We start from the raw sequence: 21,578 nt of genomic DNA, 5'->3' as shown, positions 1-21,578 counted from the left end.
GAGAGAGAAGGTCCTTGGGTGGATCATTAACTGCTTGAATGATAGGAAATAAGGGTAGGAATAAATGGTCAGTTTTTACAATGGAGAGGTGAACAGCAGGATTCCCGTACAATCTGTGCTGCTTAACACATTCAATGATCTAGAAAAGGGAGTGAACAGTGAAGTGGCAGAGTTTGCAAATGATACAAAATTACACATAAGAACAGTCATACTGGGTCAGACCAAAGGTCCATCTAGCCCAGTATTTTTCTACCAACAGTGGCCAATGCCAGGTGCCCCAGAGAGAGTGGACCTAACAGGCAATGATCAAGTAATCTCTCTCCTGCCATCCATCTCCATCCTCTGATAAACAGAGGCTAGGGACATGGTTCCTTACCCATTCTGGCTAATAGCCATTTATGGACTTAACCACCATGAATTTATCCAGTTCTCTTTTAAATGCTGTTATAGTCCCAGCCTTCACAACCTCCTCAGGTAAGGAGTTCCACAAGTTGACTGTGGGCTGCATGAAAAAGAACTTCCTTTTATTTGTTTTAAATCTGCTGCCTATTAATTTCATTTGGTGACCCCTAGTTCTTGTATTATGGGAATAAGTAAATAACTTTTCCTTACTCACTTTCTCCACATCGCTCCTGATTTTATATACCTCTCTCATATCCCCCCTTAGTCTCCTCTTTTCCAAGCTGAAGAGTCCTAGCCTCTTTAATCTTTCCTCATATGGGACCCTCTCCAAGCCCCTAATTTTAGTTGCCCTTCTCTGAACCTTTTCTAGTGCCAGTATATCTTTTTTGAGATGAGGAGACCACATCTGTATGCAGGATAGCTAAGGCCAAAGCAGATGGCTAGGAGTTACAAAGGGATCTCATAAAACTGGCAGATGAATTTTTATGTTAATACAAAGTAATGCACAGTGGGGAAAATTATCCCACCTATAGATACATGGTGGGTTCTAAATTAGCTATTACTGTCTAAAAAAAGAGATCTAAGTGGCACCATTAATAGTTCCCTGAAAACATTTGCTCAATGTGCAGCAGCAGTCAAAAAAGTTATTAGGAAGCATTAGGAAAGGGCTAGAAAGGACAGAAAATGTCTCAATGACACTACATAAATCTATGGTGCAGCCACACCCTCTGTACTGTGTCCAGTTCTGGTTGCCCCATCGCAAAAAGAATATAGGGAAACTGGAAAGGGTTTAGAGAAGGGCAACAATGATTATCAAAGATGAAAAGGACAAAAATGTTTAGCTTAGAGATGACTATGGGTGGATGAGATAGAGGGCTATGCAAAAAGTGAATACATGTTATTTACCCTTACACAGAATACAAAGACCAGGGGTCAGCTGACAAAATTAACATGCACTAGATCTAATACAAACAAGGAAGTACTTTTCCACAGATTAACTGCACTGTGTGAAACTCATCACCATGGGATATTGTGATGGCCAAAAGTACAACTTGGTTCACAAAAGAACTGGATGTCTATCACTGGATATTTGCCAAAATGGTCAGGGCCAGAACCCGATGCTTGGGACAAAGCTGGGAGTGGAAGACACTCCATTACTGACCTGTTGTACACCCTCCCCAAAAGTTCTGGTACTGGCCGCTGTCAAAGAGACAGGATATTGGGTAAGAGGAACCATAGTCTGACCCTGTAGGGCAGTTATGATGTCCTTAAGGCAAAGTTGTGGCTGTAAAAAACCTTTTAGCCAGCGCTTTGTGTATTGCTGCAACTTCTCTTTGAATGGGAAATGAGGTAAATATGAAAAAGGGCTTCAAAGCCACTTCACTTCATTACTTTCCTAGCTCTTAATCAAAACAAGATCCTAGGTTACTCCTGTGACAAATTAATTTATTATTACAGGCTCAGGATATAAACACACCAAACAGTTTCCAAATATTTGCGGGTGGGGGCCTTAATCATGAAATCAGCCAATCTGCCTGACCATGTGAGAGAAAAGGTTATGCTCTAACCAGACAACAATAAATACCCCTAGCGAGAACTCATATTATTCCAGTCATTTATTTTGTATCATGGTATTTAGAATACAAGACACAAATGGATCTGTCACATGTGCTTTGATATAGCTGCCTATTATGTTGAGTAACTGCAGCGGTCTGTTATTGTTCATAAAAACCTATATTTCAAAACTAAGTTGTGCTTGATAGTGTAATGCTCACCCTGAAGTGCACAAAGTTGATTAGGCTTTGTATGACAGAATTATGTGTAAAGGGGCATTGCAGTCTCACAAATTCATTGCATATCATATTGCTTAGAGATGTTCAGTCATACAAGATGACTGCTGTTCTCAACATCATAAAAATCCATTTTATACCAACACCTTGGTTTTCCATAAATACGGCTTTAAAAGATTCTCTTTCTTTAGCACTCCCTGAAATAAAATGCTTCTGCAACATCTTTAAGGTCATACAAATACTATTGTGCAATGTGGTCCAATTAATCATTAATCCAATACCCCATTGCAGAACTAAGGAAACAGGCACCTTGGTGAAGTGACTTATGGTCACAGAGGAACTGTGGCAGAGCTAGGAATAAACCCCAGAGCTGACTCCTATTCTTGCTTTAAGCACTAGAAATGCAGATCACATCTTTGGGAAACTATGGCTCAATGATAGGAATACTTCCGCTACTCAAAGATCATCTTGCTAAATGCATCAAATTCAGTAGAATCTCCTTAAACTTATTTCCTGTACGTCCTATGCCAGAAGGCTGAATACATTTTATATATTACCCTCAAATTCTTATTGAGAATGGATTACTGAGGACATTAAGCATCAGAAACAAACTGTGTTTAGAGAGAAGTAATAAACTCTAAGTCACAATAGTTTGGGATAGAAAACAAACAGCCCATCCATTGTATTGCATTTTACATTTGGTGCACAGGACGTTTTATTCTAAGAAGGATTCTTCTCTGGCTTCCTTATCAGTCTGAATAATACATTATTTTAACAGTTTTACTCCTCGAGATGGCCTCCACTTCAGCCTGAATCTCATGGTTTAGCTCTGAAGGTTTGTTTATTATTTGCCACTTGCACGCTACTTTGTCTGAGGAGAGGGCCACGCTCCATAACCTCCTGGAGCTGCAGCCTGTTACTGTGGTGCTGCATGAATCCCATTTGAAGCTGCCTTAAGCTTCTCCCTCTCTCTTCCCTCTTTCTCAAACCCCGAACAACAGATGGATCTGCCCTTGGGGTATTGGGCGCAGCATCTTCGCATCTCTTGGAGCACAGCCTCACATCTAGCCTCCAGGTAGTTGTTGGCTGTAAAATAAAAGAAGGGAGATGCTAATCCTGCACTAGAGAGCAAACTGCATGAAAAAGGGTGTTCATCTACCCCAGTTAAGTTCTTGTACATTGTGGATTGAGCTTAATCCTCTTGTGGCCACTTCCCCATCCCATCCACACCCCTGCTCTGCAATAGGTATTAGTTTGGGGAAAATGGTGTTAAGGAGATGAGGTGCAAATAACTCACTTTAATGGAGGGAGTATAGCTGATGGGTTGCATCTACCACTGCTAGGTGGAGAACGTCACACTTATTAACAAATCTTCACTGATTGCCTGCCCTGCAACCCCAGTTCTCTCTAGCTGGGTTTGGACTTCGGTTCTGTTGTCCCACGGATTTATTCCCCATCCAATTCTGAGGTCACCTGTGCAGACGCTCCCCAGATTACGCAAACCCGATTTAAAGAAATCTGGACCTACAGAAAAAGTTCCGTAAGTTCTGTAAGCTTTTTTTTGCATAATTGTCAGAGATTCATTCCTGACTTATGCAAAATTCGACTTATGTAAGGCGTTCCAGAACGGAACACTTGTGTAAGCTGGAGAGCTTCTATAAATGATTAGAGTTGAATTTAAACCTTAGACACAAGATGAAGAACATAGTGCAAATGCAGAGAGAGATGATGCATGGTTTGTTTTTTTCACTCAAGTTAGTCAAAGAGGCCTTTGGGCCCATAAGAGGGGCCAGGGATGGGTTGCAACCAGCAAGAATCATTCCTTGGGGGCAGGCAGAGAGCTCTGCAGAGCAGCATGAGGCCCCCTGCTCCCTTTCCTGTATGAAATACCTCTTCTCACAGTGCCTCAGTTAGCTCAAAGGAGCTGAGACTAGAAATAAGCAACCTTCTAGTGGATGTAAACCCACACAGCTCTCTCCTTCCCTTCCCAGTACCTACAGTACCCCAGGTTTTAAGAAGCAGCGATAGCTGTGGCACTTTTTGAAGCCATAATGCTCCAGGGTGCTAAGTCTTCTCAAGCTCTGCAGAACATGTTACTTGTCCAATGCCATCTTTAATCTTTACTTTCTGAAACTGACACTCGGCTCAGCAGCACAGCTTGTTCAATGCTGTAACATCCCAAAACACTTTGCAGGGCAGACCACCACCTTCAAAGAATGTGAGGATTTTGAGGGAGGTAGCCCCTAGCATGACTGAGCAGCTATTGCCGCAGGTGGAACAGTGGCGCTAGCTAATAAAGTCTCTGTCTGCAGGAAGCTTTCCTGGCCGGAGGCTTTGGTGACCACGCTGGGGTTACCTACCTCCCCCTATAAATTAGGCTTGAAAGGACTAGATTTTTATTGGTAAATGACATTTAGTGACAGTTTCACCCTACACACACAAGCTGATGCATCCAATCAATAATCATCAAAATTTCCAGATCGGCAAAGTAAGAAAAATGTTGCTTGAGAACTTACTAGAGTTTGATTTAAGGATATTTACCTTGTATATATTGTCAATTTATCTTTTCGAATTTCAACACTGACTGTCATTAAATCACTGACCCTGACCCCCCTGATCTCCTGTAATTGTGAAAATTTAAATGGATAAAAATAAAAATGTTTAAACCCCAAAATTTTGTGCAATTTTGAAAATATAGTTACAAATTGAAAAAAAATGAAAATTATTGATTGAAATTATAAAACAATGAAACTCATTCTGCCAAGCCTAGTTAAAAGAGACGGAGATTGCGCTGCCCAAACAGGCACTGCTATAATCTTTCTCCCAAGCTTTTTGAAGACTAAGAAGGAGCAAACAGTGACCCAATGAGAGACTAATAAAGAGCAGCTTGTGGATTCCAGAACAGGCATCAGAATCTTTCCAGGGGAAGAGCAACCAGAGCAACATCCTTCCAGAGTAACCCCAACTAGAGCCCACGACCGTGATCTAGCCTGGGAGCGACACAGGTCTCCTGTTGTGTCACCTGTACATCTTGCTGTGTGTAAACAGGAGCTGCAGAGACTAAAGGAGGGTACGTTGCTCCTGGTGCTTTCCCTGATCAGTGAGCATCCCTTTTAGGTTAGCTGGAATGAGTCCAGGCCAATTAACTCTCATTCATATCCCAGCCCCTCTCAGCCACTGGGAAAGCAAGGAGGCTGATGAATCTAGGCTTAATGAGGACGACACCTATAGCTCAGCAGCATCCCTCCATAGATAGCCTCTCATAGTTTCCCCTGCAGGCTGCAGACATACATGGAACAGGGGAGGGAAGACAGAGTGAAATCCTGGGCCTTCGCAAGAACAACTCACGGGAGAGAACCCGCACACCCACCTAGGATTTTCCAAAATGAGTGACCTGTGGCTCATTTTACTACGTGTGAGTAATGTGACCATCCAAAATTCAGGTTAATGCAAACTTTACCCCATACTATACCACCACTGCCTCTCCTATATATCTATCTCCAGACACACAAATAAGTACTATCCTTTATTATAACAAACTCTTTGTCGTACAGTAGTGGAGTTTAGTTACATCAAATCAAATGCAATGTGGTGATATTAAAATCTGATTTTACAATTACATTACATTTGCAACTAAGTCATTTTTTGTCCTTGCCTTATTCCTCTTGCTAGGGAGAAAGGAGGATGGGGTTAAATTTCAAAACAAAACAAAACAAAAGACACCAAAAAGAAAACATTGCACATGGTACCTTGCAAGCATTTCTGTATTTCACAGGCTTGTTTCTGGCAGGGATCCTTCTGGGGCATATCCACAGAACTAGAATGATAGGAAAATGTTACTATACAAACAGTGGGGTTTGGGTTTTCTCTAGGGGCTGGGCAAGGCACTAGCAAGACCCTAGAAAGCTCACATTTTCCCTGCTCATACACCCTCATCACAATGGACAACTGGATGGGTCCTCATTCAAAGCCAGTCTCATGCTGCTTTAGGGTCACTGTGAGACACACAAAGAATCTCTTATCTCCACAATCTGACCACAGAGCCTTCCCCCTTTCCTGTCCTCCACTGGCCCAGGGAGCAACAATGCTTTAAACACCCTAGGATATCAATGGGGACAGCTAAAGTTAGGCAAGGAATGAAAAGTGGATGATGGGTATCTTGAAGGGTTCATCCTGTAAAACCTGAAGATCTCTTCCTGGTCAAATCTAGTTATTTTCCCATTTGGCAGTTAGTGAACTCTCACCCACGCTGAATCTGAATGATGCTTAAATGAACATGGCTGTCTTAGTTTAACAGTTCAATTCAGGTAGAGCTTATTATGCTCAAATATCTTTGGATGTACCAACATTGCTGGGGGGAGCGGCGCTGCTAGGGAAACAGCATTTGTCATATAACTACCTCTGGAGAGAAATGTATAAATAAAAGCATATTTTTGTGATCCTAAGAAAGAATTACTTTTTTTAACAAAACGTCTTGGCGATCGGTAGATTAAAACAACCTAGCAAAAAATGCAGCAGATGACCCTATCAGACTCAAACCTTTTTAAGATAGGATTTTTGACACACAATTTGACCTATTGTCATGACACTTTGAGATCAAAAGGAAAGCAGAGGTGGATGGGATTAGTAGTTGGATGGAAGACTCCAAAGAAAATGCAGATGCTGCAGAAGTGGCATTGGGGCATCATTCTTCCCTCTGAGCCACCATTAAGCCAAAGTCCCCACACAGTGCTAGGAGATGCTGATGTACTGTCTTGTGGATAGGATATGAAACAGACATTCTGACCATGGTCATTAACAATCCTATGGCACTTTTCAAAACAGGCGAGGTATTAGCCCCAGTATCCTGGCCAAACTCCAGTCAGGGAAATTACATTCTGCCTACCTAAAACTGCCCCTTGTAGTTTCAACTGGACATGATACTCTTCTTCACTGCCTGTCCTAAACTCTTGTGTGGTGCTGCTGTGTGCTGTTAAACAGCTGCCACCTCCCACCTCTGAGGTGGGAGAATCATATATTGTACAAAACAAACAGGGACATCTTCCTAGAGGCACCGCTCCTGAAAGACAAAAATTCATATTAAAGGACCACTACATATAGTTAAAGAAGAGTAAGAAAGAGAGGAAATGGTGACACTTACCAGGTTAATCACTGGGCATGAGTCTAAGCAGCAGCTCCTCAACTCCCCCAATCTGTAAATGACAAGGAAAAGCTCAGTACACTTTGTGGCAAAGAGCTAATATACCTCAATAATAATATTTCTTTGCCCTTCTACAGCACCTTTCCTCAGTGATCTCAAATCACTTCACAAACATGAATGACTCAGGTTTGCCACCAGCCTTACCATTAGGTGGTGCTGTATCTCCCAAATGCGAGAGTTACTATCCCTGTACTGCTCGCCCTCGGAAAGCTGCCACATGTGAGGCAGTTGCGATGGGGGAAGTTGGCTGGGTCGCAGTGCCTCGCCCAGGGGGACCCGAACTCGTTGAATCCGGGCCCTCAGGGTACCTGCCTCCTATGGGAAAGTACACAAGAGAAGAATAATCAGCTATTAGCAGTGCAGTAAAGACATCCACAATGTCAGAACTATGATCACTGAGAAGCTTGAAAGTCACTTGCCTCTTCCACAGCCACGAGCCATGTTTTACGGCGTTCATCACAGTAGACGCCTACCCGTCGCACCCACAGATGGATGGGTGGAGCACCGGCGTCCCCTCCTTCTGCCATTCCCTCAACCATTTATGACACTCCCACTAGGCATGCAGCATCAACACACAGGACACACGCATGTTTCCCCTCAGCTCTGAACAAATTCACGGAGCAAACTGTTAGGCCTGAAAACTACCTGGTTTCAACGGCGCCATCGTGTGCTCACAAAAAGAGTTACTAGCAACATACCCAAAAGTCAATTCACGAAACTAACGAGATACCCAAATGTCATAAGATGCTCCTACTTTGGAGCATATGTGGCTGTATATAGCTCGTAAGGCATTTTGGGATCCTTTGGGATGAAAGTGCTATATAACCATCATTACATCCCTTTACAATCGGCATTACTTATTCCATTAACAGTTCTAATTAAGAAACAGGCTTTGTGCAAACAATACATTATTTTACAAAGTGCCTTTAAACAAGAGTCCAGAGCCAATGATGCTCATGCTGCCAAAGGCAGGACTGGCAACCAACAAGAGGTGAAAGTAGCTTAGAAAGAACCAAAGTCATTCCAGAAACAATCCTGCCTATGCAGCATACAGCTCTGCAGGTCTGATTATCTCATACTTGGCACTTGCAGTGCAGCCATGCTGAATCATCAAATCTCTTTGAAAGGCTGGCAGAACTGCCCATTCATTTACAAGCTTCTTGTCAATAGCCATTACTACTTTGTGCATTTCAGATTTTAGCTGCTAATTGATACCACTTACTGATACCAGCGAAGGCAACAGAATGTTAGTCACTGAGGTGGCTTTTTCTATTGGGATTCTTCAAATTTATCAGCCCTCTGAAGTCTGGCATAAGCTGACCTTAACATAATGAAGGTCAAGAAAACTACTCTCCTTAGAACTACATAAGGTAACCAAAACAGTGTATTTTTCTTTGAGTGCTTGTTCAAGTCCATTCCAATCAGGTGTGTGCGCATGCACATGCATGGTAGTTGGAAGATTTTCCCATAGCAGCATCTGTTGGGTTGGTCTGGGAGCCCGCTAGAGTTGCGCCTTTAGGGCATTCAATATAGAGCCCTTCCGACCCACCACCCCCTCAGTTCCTTCTTACCGCCATGACAATTAGCTGGAATTTTCCTGTGCTCTTGTCTTAGCAAGTGCATTTAGCAGTTTATATATATAGTTTTCATTAGCTCTGTAGTGTTAATTAAATAGTCAGTAGCCCTCAGTGTTAGATTGTTTTCTTTGCGCGGGGAGGGATGGTTCCCCTTCTACACTCTCTTGACACCAGGGTATGCCAGGCTCTCCAGGCTTCAAAGCCTGCGAAGTCTGTGGCACATGTATGCCCAGAAGCGATCCTCACACTTCGTGTTTGAAGCATTTAGGAGAGAACCATCGGAAGGATCATTGTGCCATCTGCAAGACCTTTCAGCCCAGGGCATTAAAGGATAGAGATCAGCACCTGAAGGTCCTGTTAATGGAGGCTGCACTCCGCCCTCAGTCTGACTGCGGGTCGACCGACTCTATGCCAAGTTCCTCAGTGCGGAGAGCTCTGGCACCGTCAGCACAAGCACTGGTGCTGGGTTGTTCTTAGTCCTGCTTTGAGCAGGGGTTTGGACTAGATGACCTTCTGAGGTCCCTTCCAACCCTGATATTTTATGATTCTAAGGACAAGTACTCACGGTACCGTCCCAGCTCCATTCATGGCTCACATGCCACATGCACGCACCGTTCTCAATTGCCAGTACCGCAGAAGAAGAGGCCAGAGAGCAGTCGTTCTCCCTGTTAGGCCTAAGGAGCCAGCCGTTGTGAGACCCAAGTTGGGCCACACTACTTCCGCTCCACCACCGGTGATGGTTGCGTCGACTCCTGCCCACATGGAAGGGCAGTTAAGTCTGGACCATCTTTGTTCACCAAGGCCAAGCCAGGAGCTGCACCTCCCTTTGACTCCAGAGGCATTCGAGGCAGCCCAAGAATTGCTTCATCTCACGGCAGCATTCTCCCCTCCTAGACTGGACAGGTCACCAGCACTGGTCACTCCCCCAGCACCTTCAGGGAGAAAGCTTGCCATGATGCCCCGCTGATCTCCACCCCCAGTGTGCCAATCCCAGGCACCAGAACAGACCCAGCAGCTGCGCCGGTTCCCGAGCCCTCAGCACAAACAGTTGACGCCTAGAAATACCCCTCTTCCGTGGTCCTCTTTTTCAGACACCACAGAGTTGGACTCCTATTGGTCCCGTAGGAGTGTCAGCACAGGACCGGCACTCTTACCTGGCACCATGGCCCGTGCAATGGCAGCCCCCGGAGCAATGGCCATTTTGGACTCTCTGGGCTTTTCATCAAAGCCAAGGTCAGAGCCAAGGGTCACATCCCAGGGCAACGTCAGTGGCCTCAGCCATGTTTGTACCCCCGCCAGCACCGTTGGCATTGGCAGGATCAGGGATAGCTGCATTGCCACCTGGGAGGGGAGGGATAGCTCAGTGGTTTGAGCACTCACCTCCTAAACCCAGGGTTGTGAGTTCAATCCTTAAGGGGGCCATTTAGGGATCTGGGGAAAAAAATCTGTCTGGGGATTAGTCCTGCTTTGAGCAGGGGATTGGACTAGATGACCTCCTGAGGTCCCTTCCAATCCTGAAATTCTATGATTCCATGATTCCCATCGCCGCCTGCACCAGCTCCAGTTGTTTCGGCTCCGATGTCTCCAACACTGACAAGGGCTCCGGCACCGATGACAGGCTCGGCACCGATTACACTTTCAGCACCGACGTATGCAGTCCTGACACCGAGGGGCACGACTCCATCTGAGTCGGCACCGGCCCAAGAAATCCAGGTGCCGCGGGACCCTTTGGGTGCAGAAGGAAGGGAGCAGCCACCCCTTACGGGGGTCTCTTCCTCACCCTCACTGGACAAGGCGCTGGCGGGCCTGGCTACAGCCCCAGTCCTGGAAGACAGCAGGGTTCTATAGCAATTGCTGTGGCAGGTTGCCCAGGGCGTGGGCATTCAGGCAGAGGAGGTAGTGGAGGACGCAGATCCAATGGTAGACATCCTTACCCCCTCCAGACCTGCACGTATCACCTTGCCTCTTATAAAGATCATCTCTGACACCATAAAAACTTTGTGGCAGACCCTAGCCTCATTGCCCCCTACAGCTAAGCACAACAAAAGGTGCTACTTTGTACCATCCAGGGGCTACGAGCATTTGTATGCGTATCCCCCACCTGACTCTCTCATTATTGATGCTGCCAACTAACATGAATGCCAGGGCTTCCACGGACCCTCCCCAAAGAAATCAGGAGGCAAAACGACTTGACCTTTACCTATCAGCAGGTACTACTATAAACACATTCGAGACAATGGTGAAATTTGCGGAGCTGATGCTGCAGGACTTCTGCAGCGAGTTTTCGGCTCTGGTGAAGAAGGGAAAGCTCATTTCACGAGCTTCGCTACAATCCGCACTGGATGGCACAGATGCAGCTACGGGCATAGCCATGACAAGGGGCTTCTGGCTCCAGGTCTTGGGCCTGCCATATGAGATCCAATAGAATATTCAGGACCTCCCATTCGAGGATTCAGCTCTCTTTTCCGAGAAAACAGACAAAAGGCTGCATAGCCAAAAGGACTCAAGAACCACTCTCAAATCATTGGGTCTCCATACTCCTGCTACGCAGCAGAAGCATTTTAGACCACAACCTTCTCTGTGCTTCTACCAGCAGAACCATCAGGATGGTTCCAAGAGGAGGAAGAGGAGTGGCAGGAAAAGGCCACATCCGTCATCAGGCCAGGGTTCTGGCCAATCCAAGCCACCTTCTGGCCCAAAACAGGCCTTCTGAAGTGCAGTTGAGGACAGCACACCAGAACAAAAACTGGATCTACCCTGCCTTACCTTTTCATCCTGACTGTCCCCTTTCTACTGTTCTTGGTCCTGTATCACTTCAGACTGCTGAGCGCTCTGCACAGTAGAGAGGGGATATTCCATCCTCTTCTGTACCCTCCCGCCCTTCCACCATCCTTCAATGTCCCTTCATTAGATCCAGAAGACTGGTATGCCACCCTCAGCTTGAAGGATGCATACTTTCACATAATAATAACTCAGTCCGACAGAAAATACCTCAGGTTTGTGGTGAACACCACCTACTACCAGTATATAGTCCTCCCATTCAGCCTGTCAGCCACACCTTGTATTCACCAAGTGCATGGCAGTCGTAGCCACGTTCCTCCACAGGCGACAGGTACAGGTCGAGGGACTCAAGTAGAAATGAAGTTCATCTTCATAAGAGCTTCTTTCGATGAAGTGGGCCTGCTACTGAACAAGAGGAAATCAATGCTGTCCCCAGTTCAGATGACAGAATTTGTAGGGATGGTACTGGAATCAACATACGCCAGGGCATTTACTTCCAGAAGCGAGATTTCAAGCCCTGGGTGACATTATTCAAGGTCTCAGACAGTGTCCCACCACCACAGCATGGAAATGCCTAAAACTTCTAGGACACATGGTAGCTTGTACCTACATAGTACAGCATGCCAGACTTCGACCTCTTCAGTCATGGCGGGTGTCAGTGTATCGGCCAGCCCGGGTCAGTTTGGACAGGACTGTAACTCTGCCTCGCCTGGTACATGACTCCCTCCTGTGGTGGCTCGACCTACAGGTAGTATGTGCAGGGGTCCCTTTGACCAGCCCTCAGCCATCTCTCTCGCTAGTGAAGGACACGTCAGACTTGGGTTGGGGGGCACATTTGGAAGACCTCAGAACCCAAGGCCTCTGGTCTCAGGCAGATCTTGCTCTCCACATCAATGTCAGAGAGCTGTATGTCTGGCATGCCAGTCTCTCTGAGCACACCTAGAAAGGAGATGTCTGTCACGACTGATACACAACACCATGGCGATGTTTTATATCAACAAATGGGGTTGCATGCTCCTCTACCCTGTGCCAGGAAGTCCTCATGCTGTGAGACTTTTGTGTAGAACACTTGATACACCTGCAAGCATCGTAGCTCCCTGGAGTACAGAATGAGTTGGCAATTCATCTCAGCAGGTCATTCCACATCCATGAGTGGTCCCTTTGCCCGGACATCCTTAACTCAATTTTCTATCAGTGGGGTTTTCCCCAGATAGACCTGTTCGCCACACAACACAACAGGAAGTGTCAGCAGTTTTGCTCCTTCCTGAATCACAGCCCAGGATCCATCACGGAAGTGTTCCTCCTCCCACGGGGAGGCCATCTCCTATATGCATTCCCACCCATCCCTCTGGTTCACAAAGTACTCAAGATATGGAGGGAAGAAACTTTGGTGATTCTGATAGCTCCAGCCTGGCCCTGCCAACACTGGTACACATCACTCCTGAAAATGTCCATGGAAGCTCCAGTCACTTTGCCGCTCTTCCCAGACTTACTAACTTAGGATCATGGGGGTCTCCAACATCCGAACCTAGAGTTGCTGCATTTCATGGCGTGGAAGCTCCATGGTTGAGCCCAGTGGAGCTCTCCTACTCAGACTTTGTTAGGCAAGTCCTCCTGGGCAGTAGAAAGCCCTTCACCAGGGCTACCTACCTTGCTAAGTGGAAGAGATTTTCAGTCTGGTCAGTGCAGCATCATTCACCCCTGATGCTCGCCTTTGTGCAATTTATATTAGACTATCTCCTCCATCTCAAGCAGTAGGAGCTGTCCATGTCGTCAATAAGGGATCACTTGGCCACCATCTCTGCCTTTCATCCAGGTGCAGAGGGCCACTCGATCTTTGCCAAATCTACGGTCAGCCATTTCCTTAAAGGGCTCGACAGGCTATACCCGCATTTCCAGCAGCCTGTCCCAGCTTTGGACCTCAATCTGGTCCTTTCCAGACTCATGGGATCGCCCTTTGAACCTTTGGCGACATGCTCCCTGCTCCATCTCTCATACAAGGTAGCATTTCTGGTAGCAATAACCTCATCCTCATCCTCCTTACACTGTGTTCCATAAGGACAAGGTCCAGCTCAGACCTCACCCGGCTTTCCTCCTGAAGGCTGCTTCCCAGTTTCACACCAACCAGAATATCTTCTACCGGTATTCTATACTAAGCCACACTCAAGTGGCAGGCAGGGCCGGCTTCAGGCACCAGCAAAGGAAGCTGTCTGTTATAGGGGCAACATGTCCGGCACTTCGGCGCTCCATTTTAGTCTTTGGCGGAAATTCAGCAGTGGGTCCTTCACTCCATCTTTTCATCTTCGGCGGCACTTCTGCAGCAGCTCAATTTTTTTCCCCACTGCTTGAGGTGGCAAAAGAGCTGGAGCCGGCCCTGGCGGCAGGGGGAAAAGACTTCACTCATTGGATGTCCACAGAGCACTAGCCTTCTACACTGAGAGAATGAAACCGTTCCGAAACTCAGTGCCCTTATTCATGGCAGTGGCAGACAGAATGAAATGTCTTTCTGTTTCTTCTAAATGGATTTCGTCATGGATCTCGTCCTGCATCCAGGAGTGCTACAATCTGGCAGGAGTACTTGCTTCTTCCATCACTGTGCATTCCACCAGGGCTCAGGCCTCTTCAACAGGGTTCCTGGTGCAGGTTCCCACCCAGGAAATCTGCAGAGCAGCAACATCATCCTCCATTTACACTTTCATCATGCACTATGCAATCACCGAACAGGCCAGAGATGATGCGGCCTTTGGAAGAGTGGTGCTCCAATCAGTGGACGACTCCAACCTCACCTCCTGAATCTGGGCTCGAGAGTCATCTGATTGGAATGGACACGAACACACACTCAAAGAAGAAAAAACGGTTATTCACTTTCTTGTAACTGTTGTTCTTCAAGATGTGTTGTTCGTGTCCATTCCTCCTACCCCTCTGTTGGAGTAGCTGGCAAGAAGGAACTGAGGGGGTGGCGGGTCAGCAGGGCTCTATATTGAGCGCCATGAAGGTGCAACTCCAGGGGGTGCCCAGACCTACCCGACTGATGCTGCTAGGGGAAAAATCTTCCGGCTACCGTGCACATGCATACACACACTTAATTGGAATGGACGTGAACAACACATCTCGAAGAACAACAGTTACAAGGTGAGTAACCATTTTTTCTTGGTTCTATCTTTAACGTGGAGTAAAAGAATTAAGACCTAATCAATGTAAGTTCTACCTGCTATAGACTAGAAGCAATATCCCAGTGAAATACAGTGATCTCATCCAGAAAACTTGTGGATGTATAAGGCAAACATTGCATGCAAGTAATCAAATCTGGGTACAAAAACAGGAGAGTTCAGGGAGAGAGAAAAATTATTAACTGCCTCAGTGCAATGTACATAGGAAAAATACACTCCCTTGCTATCCTATACACCTCGGACATACCAAATAATGAATTGGAACACTGGCACTTCAAGGAAATCAGCACTGAAGTCATTCAACACGAGGCTTTCTGGAACGATCTGTAAAGGATAAGGTGACATTTCTATTGCACCGTTCATTCTGGAAGATCCCAAAGTGCTTTACAGACTCGAATTGAATCTCAAAGTATGCATAGGAGTCACTTTATCCAACACCGATATGTGGAAATCATCACTGTACACCTTAAGTGAGCAGAATGTAATTACCCAAGTTGGAATTCGGCCAGGATACTGCCCTACTCCATGGACTCCATAATGATCACGAATGCTCAAGATCTTGATTTTGTGTGTCATTCGAAAGACAGAACTTCCAAGAGCACAGTTCTCCCCAACACCACATTGGAGAATCAGTTCAGTTCCACACTGGCTGACACCTATTGGATCACCAACTCTACTTCCTACAGTTTTCCTTAGTGGTCTATCATCCAAGTACTGACCCAGTTTGATTTTGTTTAGCTAAATCTAACAGGATCACAGCACAAGGTGGTGTGACTGTAACATCTCCCACAAAGTCTACAAATACTATTAGACTATGCTTGGATTAGGAAAATACAGATGTATACTTATTTGGTATGAATGTGGTGCTAGTGAAAGGTACAGCATGAGCAGCAGCTGTGCAAGTTTCCATTTTAGTCTGGGAGTGTAACGTACTAAAATCTCATTCTGTGGGCAAGTTAGTGACAGCGAAGTGCCAGTTGATTCATAAAAATCTACATAATCATAATTTCAATGGTATCCTCTGCGACAGGCAGGAACTTGCATCCTCCTCCCCCTAGCTCCAGGTCCTCCAGTCGGTGGAAATTTTGATAACAGGGTAATGTTGGAAATGGGTTGAGATGGGTATCACTCGAAAGCCCTTTCTCTCACAAATATAATGGTATCCAATATGACAAACCTAAAACAATTATGTTTCAGAAAATGCTTAAAAATCAACTTTATTTAATGATACTTCAACGCAGGAATGCAATGCTTACATAAAAAAAAAAAAAAAAAAGACATTGATCTTTGGTAATTCTAGAGAAGTTAGCCTTGACTTGCAGGATTGAAAACATTTATTCAGCAAAATCACCATCCATGTCATCTCAGTCTACGGCACCACTGCTAGACATGCTGTCACACTGACCTTTGTCCACACCACACTCGCACATCTCCATACAAGACAGGCTGATGGCCAAACATTTACAGAGTGAGCATCTGGTATTTGCAGATGAGCATTTGATTAGCTGAAGGATTAATTCAGGAGTATATGGTATTTCACACACAACAAGACTCATCCATAGGGAGAATAGTTTTGGATGTGTTCAATCATTCTGGAGCCATTCCATTACTCAATAATTTGCCTTGGTGTTAGCAGGTATAAACGCACCCCTTGTCAGTGGCAATTTTTCTCCATTTGTCTGCTTCTTGGAAAACATCCATCTATGTAGCTCTGCGAGTGTTGTCCTGATGGTCTTAAAATGATAAACTCAGCATACAAATGCCTCCAGTGCATTTATGACCTCATCAGTGACTCTCTCAGCTGTTCCGAGTATCTTAAGAGTGAGGAAAGTCTCTGGAGGCTTAATCAAATGCCTTCCAATAAGACAATTTGGTCTTTCCAGTCAATCTTCCATTGTGACATTGGAGAAGTTTGTGGAGTCAATTATTTTGTATTGGACAGTTGTAATATCATGGAGTGTCTTCTTCCTGGTACTATTTTTCATTGCTTTCTCTGCATACATATCAAATGCAAGGGGGACTTTGTCATACATCCAGTATTTTCTCTGTAGCTTCATAATGAAGTGTTCAGCCAAATCTTGGCAGGTATTAACAGTTTCTGGTTTGTTGAGAGCATATATCTCAACCATAGCATCTATGATTGCTATGCTGAAAGGCCTTTGCTGGTATAAGGTCCCGGTCACATTGTTAATAGGTGGTGGCTTAGGAACACAATGGAAGATGTGCATTAGTTTGCTTTTCGCCTGGCACATACACATTGTTCTATCACGTTCAAACATCAATTTTGGTACCACAGAGAACTTGTACTTTTTTCAAAGTCTCACATATCAACATCATTTTGAGATCTGGACACAACCTGGAGAAGAGCAAACAATGTCCTATGTGTGGTTAACTCAGTAATCGTCCCTGCCACCTTCACTCTGACTTTATCTCTTATATAAGAGCACAGCTTTAGTCTGTTCTTCTTGACTGGAGCCCATAGTTTGAAAGAGCCTGGAATAATTCTTTGGGTTTTAAAGGTTTCATACAAATCATGACCAGAAGTATGCATCTGACTGACATCTTCAGTTATCTCATTACTGAAGACTGTTTTTATCATAATATTAATGAGCTCCGGCCCAAACAGGTTGCCATCCTGTAGCTTTAAAATTGCCCCTTCTTGGCATATAACTGCACCTAATGAATTTAGATGGAGCTTGGCTTTTTCTGGGGAAGTCATCCCAGTCATGCTTAATGTTTCATTGAAAACTTGATGGATGTAGTTCTGGATTTGTCAGGAAAAACTGTGAAAGAGCCTTTGGATACTGTGTTATGCCCACTCTACCCCCCTTCACTTTCGTTGCTCTATTTTTATGTTCTAGGAAAGTGGTTCCCAAACTTGTTCCGTCGCTTGTGCAGGGAAAGCCCCTGGTGGGCTGGGCCGGTTTGTTTACCTGCCGCATCCGCAGGTTCAGCCAATCGCGGCCACAAACCGCGGCCACTAGGAGCCGTAATCGGCTGAACTTGCAGACGTGGCAGGTAAACAAACCGGCCCAGCCCACCAGGGGCTTTCCCTGCACAAGCAGTGGAACAAGTTTGGGAACCACTGTTCTAGGGCTTCATCTGAACCAAGTGCACAGAAGGGAGCTGGCGGCCTTTTAACAACCCAATTTCCCTTTCAAAATTCCTCCATTTTTCTACACCTCTTATTTCAGGGAGGTACCAGGCAATCATCACAATATAGCTGGTTAAATCTACAGCAAAGAAGTATTTAACAAAGTCTTCCAGTGCTGTGAGGTACAAATGCCAATTAGCAGTCCTGACAGATCAAATAAAGAACAGCAAAGACTCGCCCACAGATGGCACTCATCTTGGCATCTTCAACATTTTCCTGGGTGCTTGATGTACTTTCTCTCCAGCCTCTCCAAATTCAGTTTATGGGCGCACTTCTTATAAGCATGCGAGGTGCCACTGAAGCATTTTGTTTAACCCAGTTCTCCACGGTGGTATTCTCCAAAGATGCAGCTACTAGATGTTACTCTTCATCTGCACACTAATGCCTAAAAAGGATCAAGACCAAAGTAAAAACAAGGATTTTGCAATAAATTACTTTGCGATTGTAATTAATTAAATTATATAATGTATTTTATGTAACGATGTGCATACCATTTGCAGATGGATTCCAGTAATTTCTGACTTGATGCTGACATCTTAACCAGTGCCTCATTACAACTCTTTTGGCATAAAAAACAAAGCCGATAGTCGATACAACTGAACTGCTTCTTTTTTGCCAATGATGGCAAATCAACTCGAAGTACTCCTTCCATTTATAGTAATCTGTAACATCAAAAAATTAATCAGGTATCCAGTTCTGGCATTAACTGATGACACAGCACAGTCAGTCAAGGGCCATGATCTAGCTTTGTGAGGGCTGCATGTTTGACATGCCTGTGTTAAAGTATAATTTTTAAAAGTTGATTTTTAAACATTTTCTCTAATGTATATCTACACAATTGTTCTAGGTTTATCATGTTGGGTACATTTGTGTTTTGTGAAAGAAAGGGCTTTCAAATGATATCCAACTTAACCCATTTCTGATGACAATGTATTATCAAAAAATTCCACCAACTGGAGGATTTGGAGTGGGGTGGGGAGGGGGAGCGAGTCCCCCCGCCATGCTTCAGAGGGTGACACCACTGAAATTGTGATCCTGTAGATTTTTATGAATCAAATGACACCTCCCTTACCTTTCTATCATTAATGAGCCCATAGAATTGCACATGCTTCCAGACTATTTGCTGACTCCGAAATGTGCTCCAACTCTGCCCTGAATTCCACAGGTGAATTCAGTCCCCATGGCCCACTCAGTCCTGTCCCTCTTGTGTGAGACTGCCAACAAGATTCCTAGTTAGTGGCAGCTTGGTCTTGAGGACACGGAACTGGAGTAAGAAATATCTTTCTTTAAAAATAAAAAAGCTAACACAGAAGAGAAACATGGATGTGATCTGAAGAAGTAAAGAGCAGGAAGGATCATACCTAAAACCTTGAGAATAACTTGAAGGGAGAAAACATACAAAACTCCTTTCTTGATTATACAGAGAAGGCAATCAAACAGCTCGTAGGAAGCAGCAGCAGAAAGGAGACATGAGGTTACTTACTATTTATTTTACAATATAAGAACTGTTCCTTATTTTCTACACAATGTGGTTTAGCCCCATATTGTTCCATACTCTAAACAGAATCACTATCCAGCCTGAAATTTTCAGAATTAAAGAATCTATCTATTATCATTGATCCTATGTCCTATCAATAGGTTTGCAGAGGAGTGCAGGTGTTCAGCCCATCTCAGTATCAGGCTGTTGAAGTTTAAAGGAGTCCTAGGACACCAGTGGCTTTCACGTATAGGCATGAAAATGGTTGGTAGGAGGGCTAGATCGTGTGATAAACATAATTTATTAGCTTTTAAGATTGATACAATAAATAATTTACAAGGAAAGATGAAGAAATTGTTCTAGCTGCATCTCAGATGATGGCCAGAGCTACAGTTCATTGAGTGCTAAACAGTCTGTGCCCATGTGAAACATTTTGTAGTTGTTAATTGTAGTAAATTGTATTTCAAGAAGGGGTCAGGTCAGATTTTCAGAAGAGTTCAGCTACCATTTAGGCACTTTAGTAAGTGGCCAGTTTTTCAAAAGTTTGCAGCATTCTGCACCTCCTATTGTTTTCATTGGAATCTGTTTGGTGCCGATTTAAAAATATGGCCATTTCATTTAGTTGCCTATATGGGAACTGAGCTCATCTGAAACTATAGCCCATCTACCCTAAACCAGCCATACATGCAAGAGCCATGAGTCAGGTGAGCCATTACAACACATTTAACCACTAATTTAACCACTCTCAACTCTACCTGGAGTACTTGCATAGAGCAGAGGCATCTGACAGACACTCAGCTTTCCACTCTGCTCAAATTATTCAGGGATAGAAGAGGTTTACCAATCAGAGAGTTGAGCAGAAGTTAGGAATGGATGATCTAGGTTTGATGGGATCAGATGAGAGGAAGGCAAATGGAGCACAGCAAGGAAAGAGCAAGGCAGAAATAGGGCATGGTAGCCAACAAGCAGGAGAGGATGAGCACAGGCATATATAAAAGGGGAGGAGAGAGAAATTATGGCATTTGAAGGCAAAATGTGTTGCAGATTCACTTGGCATTACTGGCCTCCCCCCATGCAGAACCATCCCCATCAATGCTTTCTGATCACTGTGCAGCCATTTACCAACCCTTGGCCACCAGACTACTGGAGGGCATGAAGCTGAAGTCACAGTGAGCATGCAATTCAGGTGCAAAAGGGCTTCACAAGGGGATCCAGTGTGGGACAGACCCTCTCAGGATATAGCTCACTGATGCCCAAAGGCAATTGAACCCCTTCACCATGAGACTTTAAAATCTACCTTGAAACCTCTGCCAAATTAAGAGTCCCCACTCCCTGCAAGTGACTGAGCCAGGCCTGCGGGCGTGGGGGCACTGCACTGCAAGCATGTCAGATGCAAACCAGCTGCTCAGCCTTTGCCCACCCTGTTCTGCGCGAGGTAGGGCATGATGGTCACCCAGCGCCCTAGGTGCCAATGGCAAAGCTGCCCCTGTCAGGGCACATTGCCCCGTCCTGCCCCACTACCCCTAGCAGGAGTTATTGGGGGGTGCAGCCTCCAATGTCCCCAGGGGCCTGCGAGACCTCTCCTTAGCCTCCCTCCCTGCTCTTCCCCATGGGAGTAGGGGAGCCGATCCCTCTGCACACTGGAGGGCGCGGACCCCACGTTCGCCCCCGACTTCCTGCGTCTCACTGAGACATCGGCTGCCTCCGTCCTCGAAATGGCCCAGCCTGGGGGGAGCAGCCAGCCCGGCCCCAGCGGGACGCATGCAGCTGAGGAGACGCCCTGCCCCGCCCCTCCTAGTGACCTACTTGCAGCCCCCAGCCAGCTAACGGCCATCACCGTGTGCGCCGCTCAAACCCCTCCTCCTGTCCACCCTTCCTCTGTACCTCCTGGGCCCCGGGCGGTTCGGAGACCCAGCGGCCAGCGCACACAGCCCCCGCCCGCGGACTCCGCTCTCCGCAGCCCACAACGGAGGGTTCGAAGCGCCGGAACCGAAGTGCCTCAGCTCAGGCATGTGGCCGGACTCTTC

At 45.5% G+C, this 21,578-nt stretch overlaps 2 protein-coding genes and 1 long non-coding RNA gene across 5 annotated transcripts; all 3 read right to left on the bottom strand.

The window, feature by feature from the left end:
- Positions 1-1,831: 1,831 nt before the first annotated feature.
- CMC4 (C-X9-C motif containing 4) lies at positions 1,832-21,575 on the bottom strand. The gene is made up of 3 exons (XM_050965738.1): positions 21,436-21,575; positions 5,942-6,009; positions 1,832-3,278 (listed from the first exon to the last, which is right to left on the bottom strand). Exons 1-3 carry the CDS (start codon positions 21,561-21,563, stop codon positions 3,109-3,111), a joined length of 366 nt encoding a protein of 121 aa, XP_050821695.1. The 5' UTR covers positions 21,564-21,575; the 3' UTR covers positions 1,832-3,108.
- On the bottom strand, positions 5,964-8,116 carry MTCP1 (mature T cell proliferation 1). 2 transcript variants are annotated; one of them, XM_050965741.1, is made up of 4 exons: positions 7,812-8,116; positions 7,537-7,707; positions 7,333-7,384; positions 5,964-6,009 (listed from the first exon to the last, which is right to left on the bottom strand). In XM_050965741.1, exons 1-3 carry the CDS (start codon positions 7,929-7,931, stop codon positions 7,337-7,339), a joined length of 339 nt encoding a protein of 112 aa, XP_050821698.1. In that variant the 5' UTR covers positions 7,932-8,116; the 3' UTR covers positions 5,964-6,009; positions 7,333-7,336. The 2 variants fall into 2 exon arrangements, with proteins under 2 accessions (XP_050821698.1, XP_050821697.1); XM_050965740.1 differs by lacking the exon at positions 5,964-6,009 and adding an exon at positions 7,154-7,251 and having other exon boundaries at positions 7,812-8,107.
- On the bottom strand, positions 16,120-21,335 carry LOC127057090 (uncharacterized). Of its 2 annotated transcripts, XR_007775993.1 has the most exons (4): positions 21,239-21,335; positions 19,147-19,288; positions 18,566-18,736; positions 16,120-18,459 (listed from the first exon to the last, which is right to left on the bottom strand). It is a non-coding gene; the product is annotated as an uncharacterized LOC127057090 (long non-coding RNA). The 2 variants fall into 2 exon arrangements; XR_007775992.1 differs by lacking the exon at positions 21,239-21,335 and having other exon boundaries at positions 19,147-20,289.
- Positions 21,576-21,578: the final 3 nt, after the last annotated feature.

This window comes from Gopherus flavomarginatus, chromosome 8, assembly GCF_025201925.1.
Source record: "Gopherus flavomarginatus isolate rGopFla2 chromosome 8, rGopFla2.mat.asm, whole genome shotgun sequence".
Classification (NCBI taxonomy): domain Eukaryota; kingdom Metazoa; phylum Chordata; order Testudines; family Testudinidae; genus Gopherus; species Gopherus flavomarginatus.
This window is presented reverse-complemented; position numbering and strand designations above follow the sequence as displayed.

What these genes read in the sequence shown, in the direction of transcription:
- MTCP1 (XM_050965741.1), bottom strand. Translation starts at nt 7,931, where the DNA reads ATGGTTGAGGGAATGGCAGAAGGAGGGGACGCCGGTGCTCCACCCATC. An exon ending in GGCTCGTGGCTGTGGAAGAG is followed by an intron (nt 7,708 to 7,811) that starts GCAAGTGACTTT and finishes ACTTTCCCATAG; the next exon opens with GAGGCAGGTACCCTGAGGGC. An exon ending in AGATACAGCACCACCTAATG is followed by an intron (nt 7,385 to 7,536) that starts GTAAGGCTGGTG and finishes TGTCATTTACAG; the next exon opens with ATTGGGGGAGTTGAGGAGCT.
- CMC4 (XM_050965738.1), bottom strand. Translation starts at nt 21,563, where the DNA reads ATGCCTGAGCTGAGGCACTTCGGTTCCGGCGCTTCGAACCCTCCGTTG. An exon ending in AACCGCCCGGGGCCCAGGAG is followed by an intron (nt 6,010 to 21,435) that starts GTACAGAGGAAG and finishes CTATCATTCTAG; the next exon opens with TTCTGTGGATATGCCCCAGA. An exon ending in AATACAGAAATGCTTGCAAG is followed by an intron (nt 3,279 to 5,941) that starts GTACCATGTGCA and finishes TTTATTTTACAG; the next exon opens with CCAACAACTACCTGGAGGCT.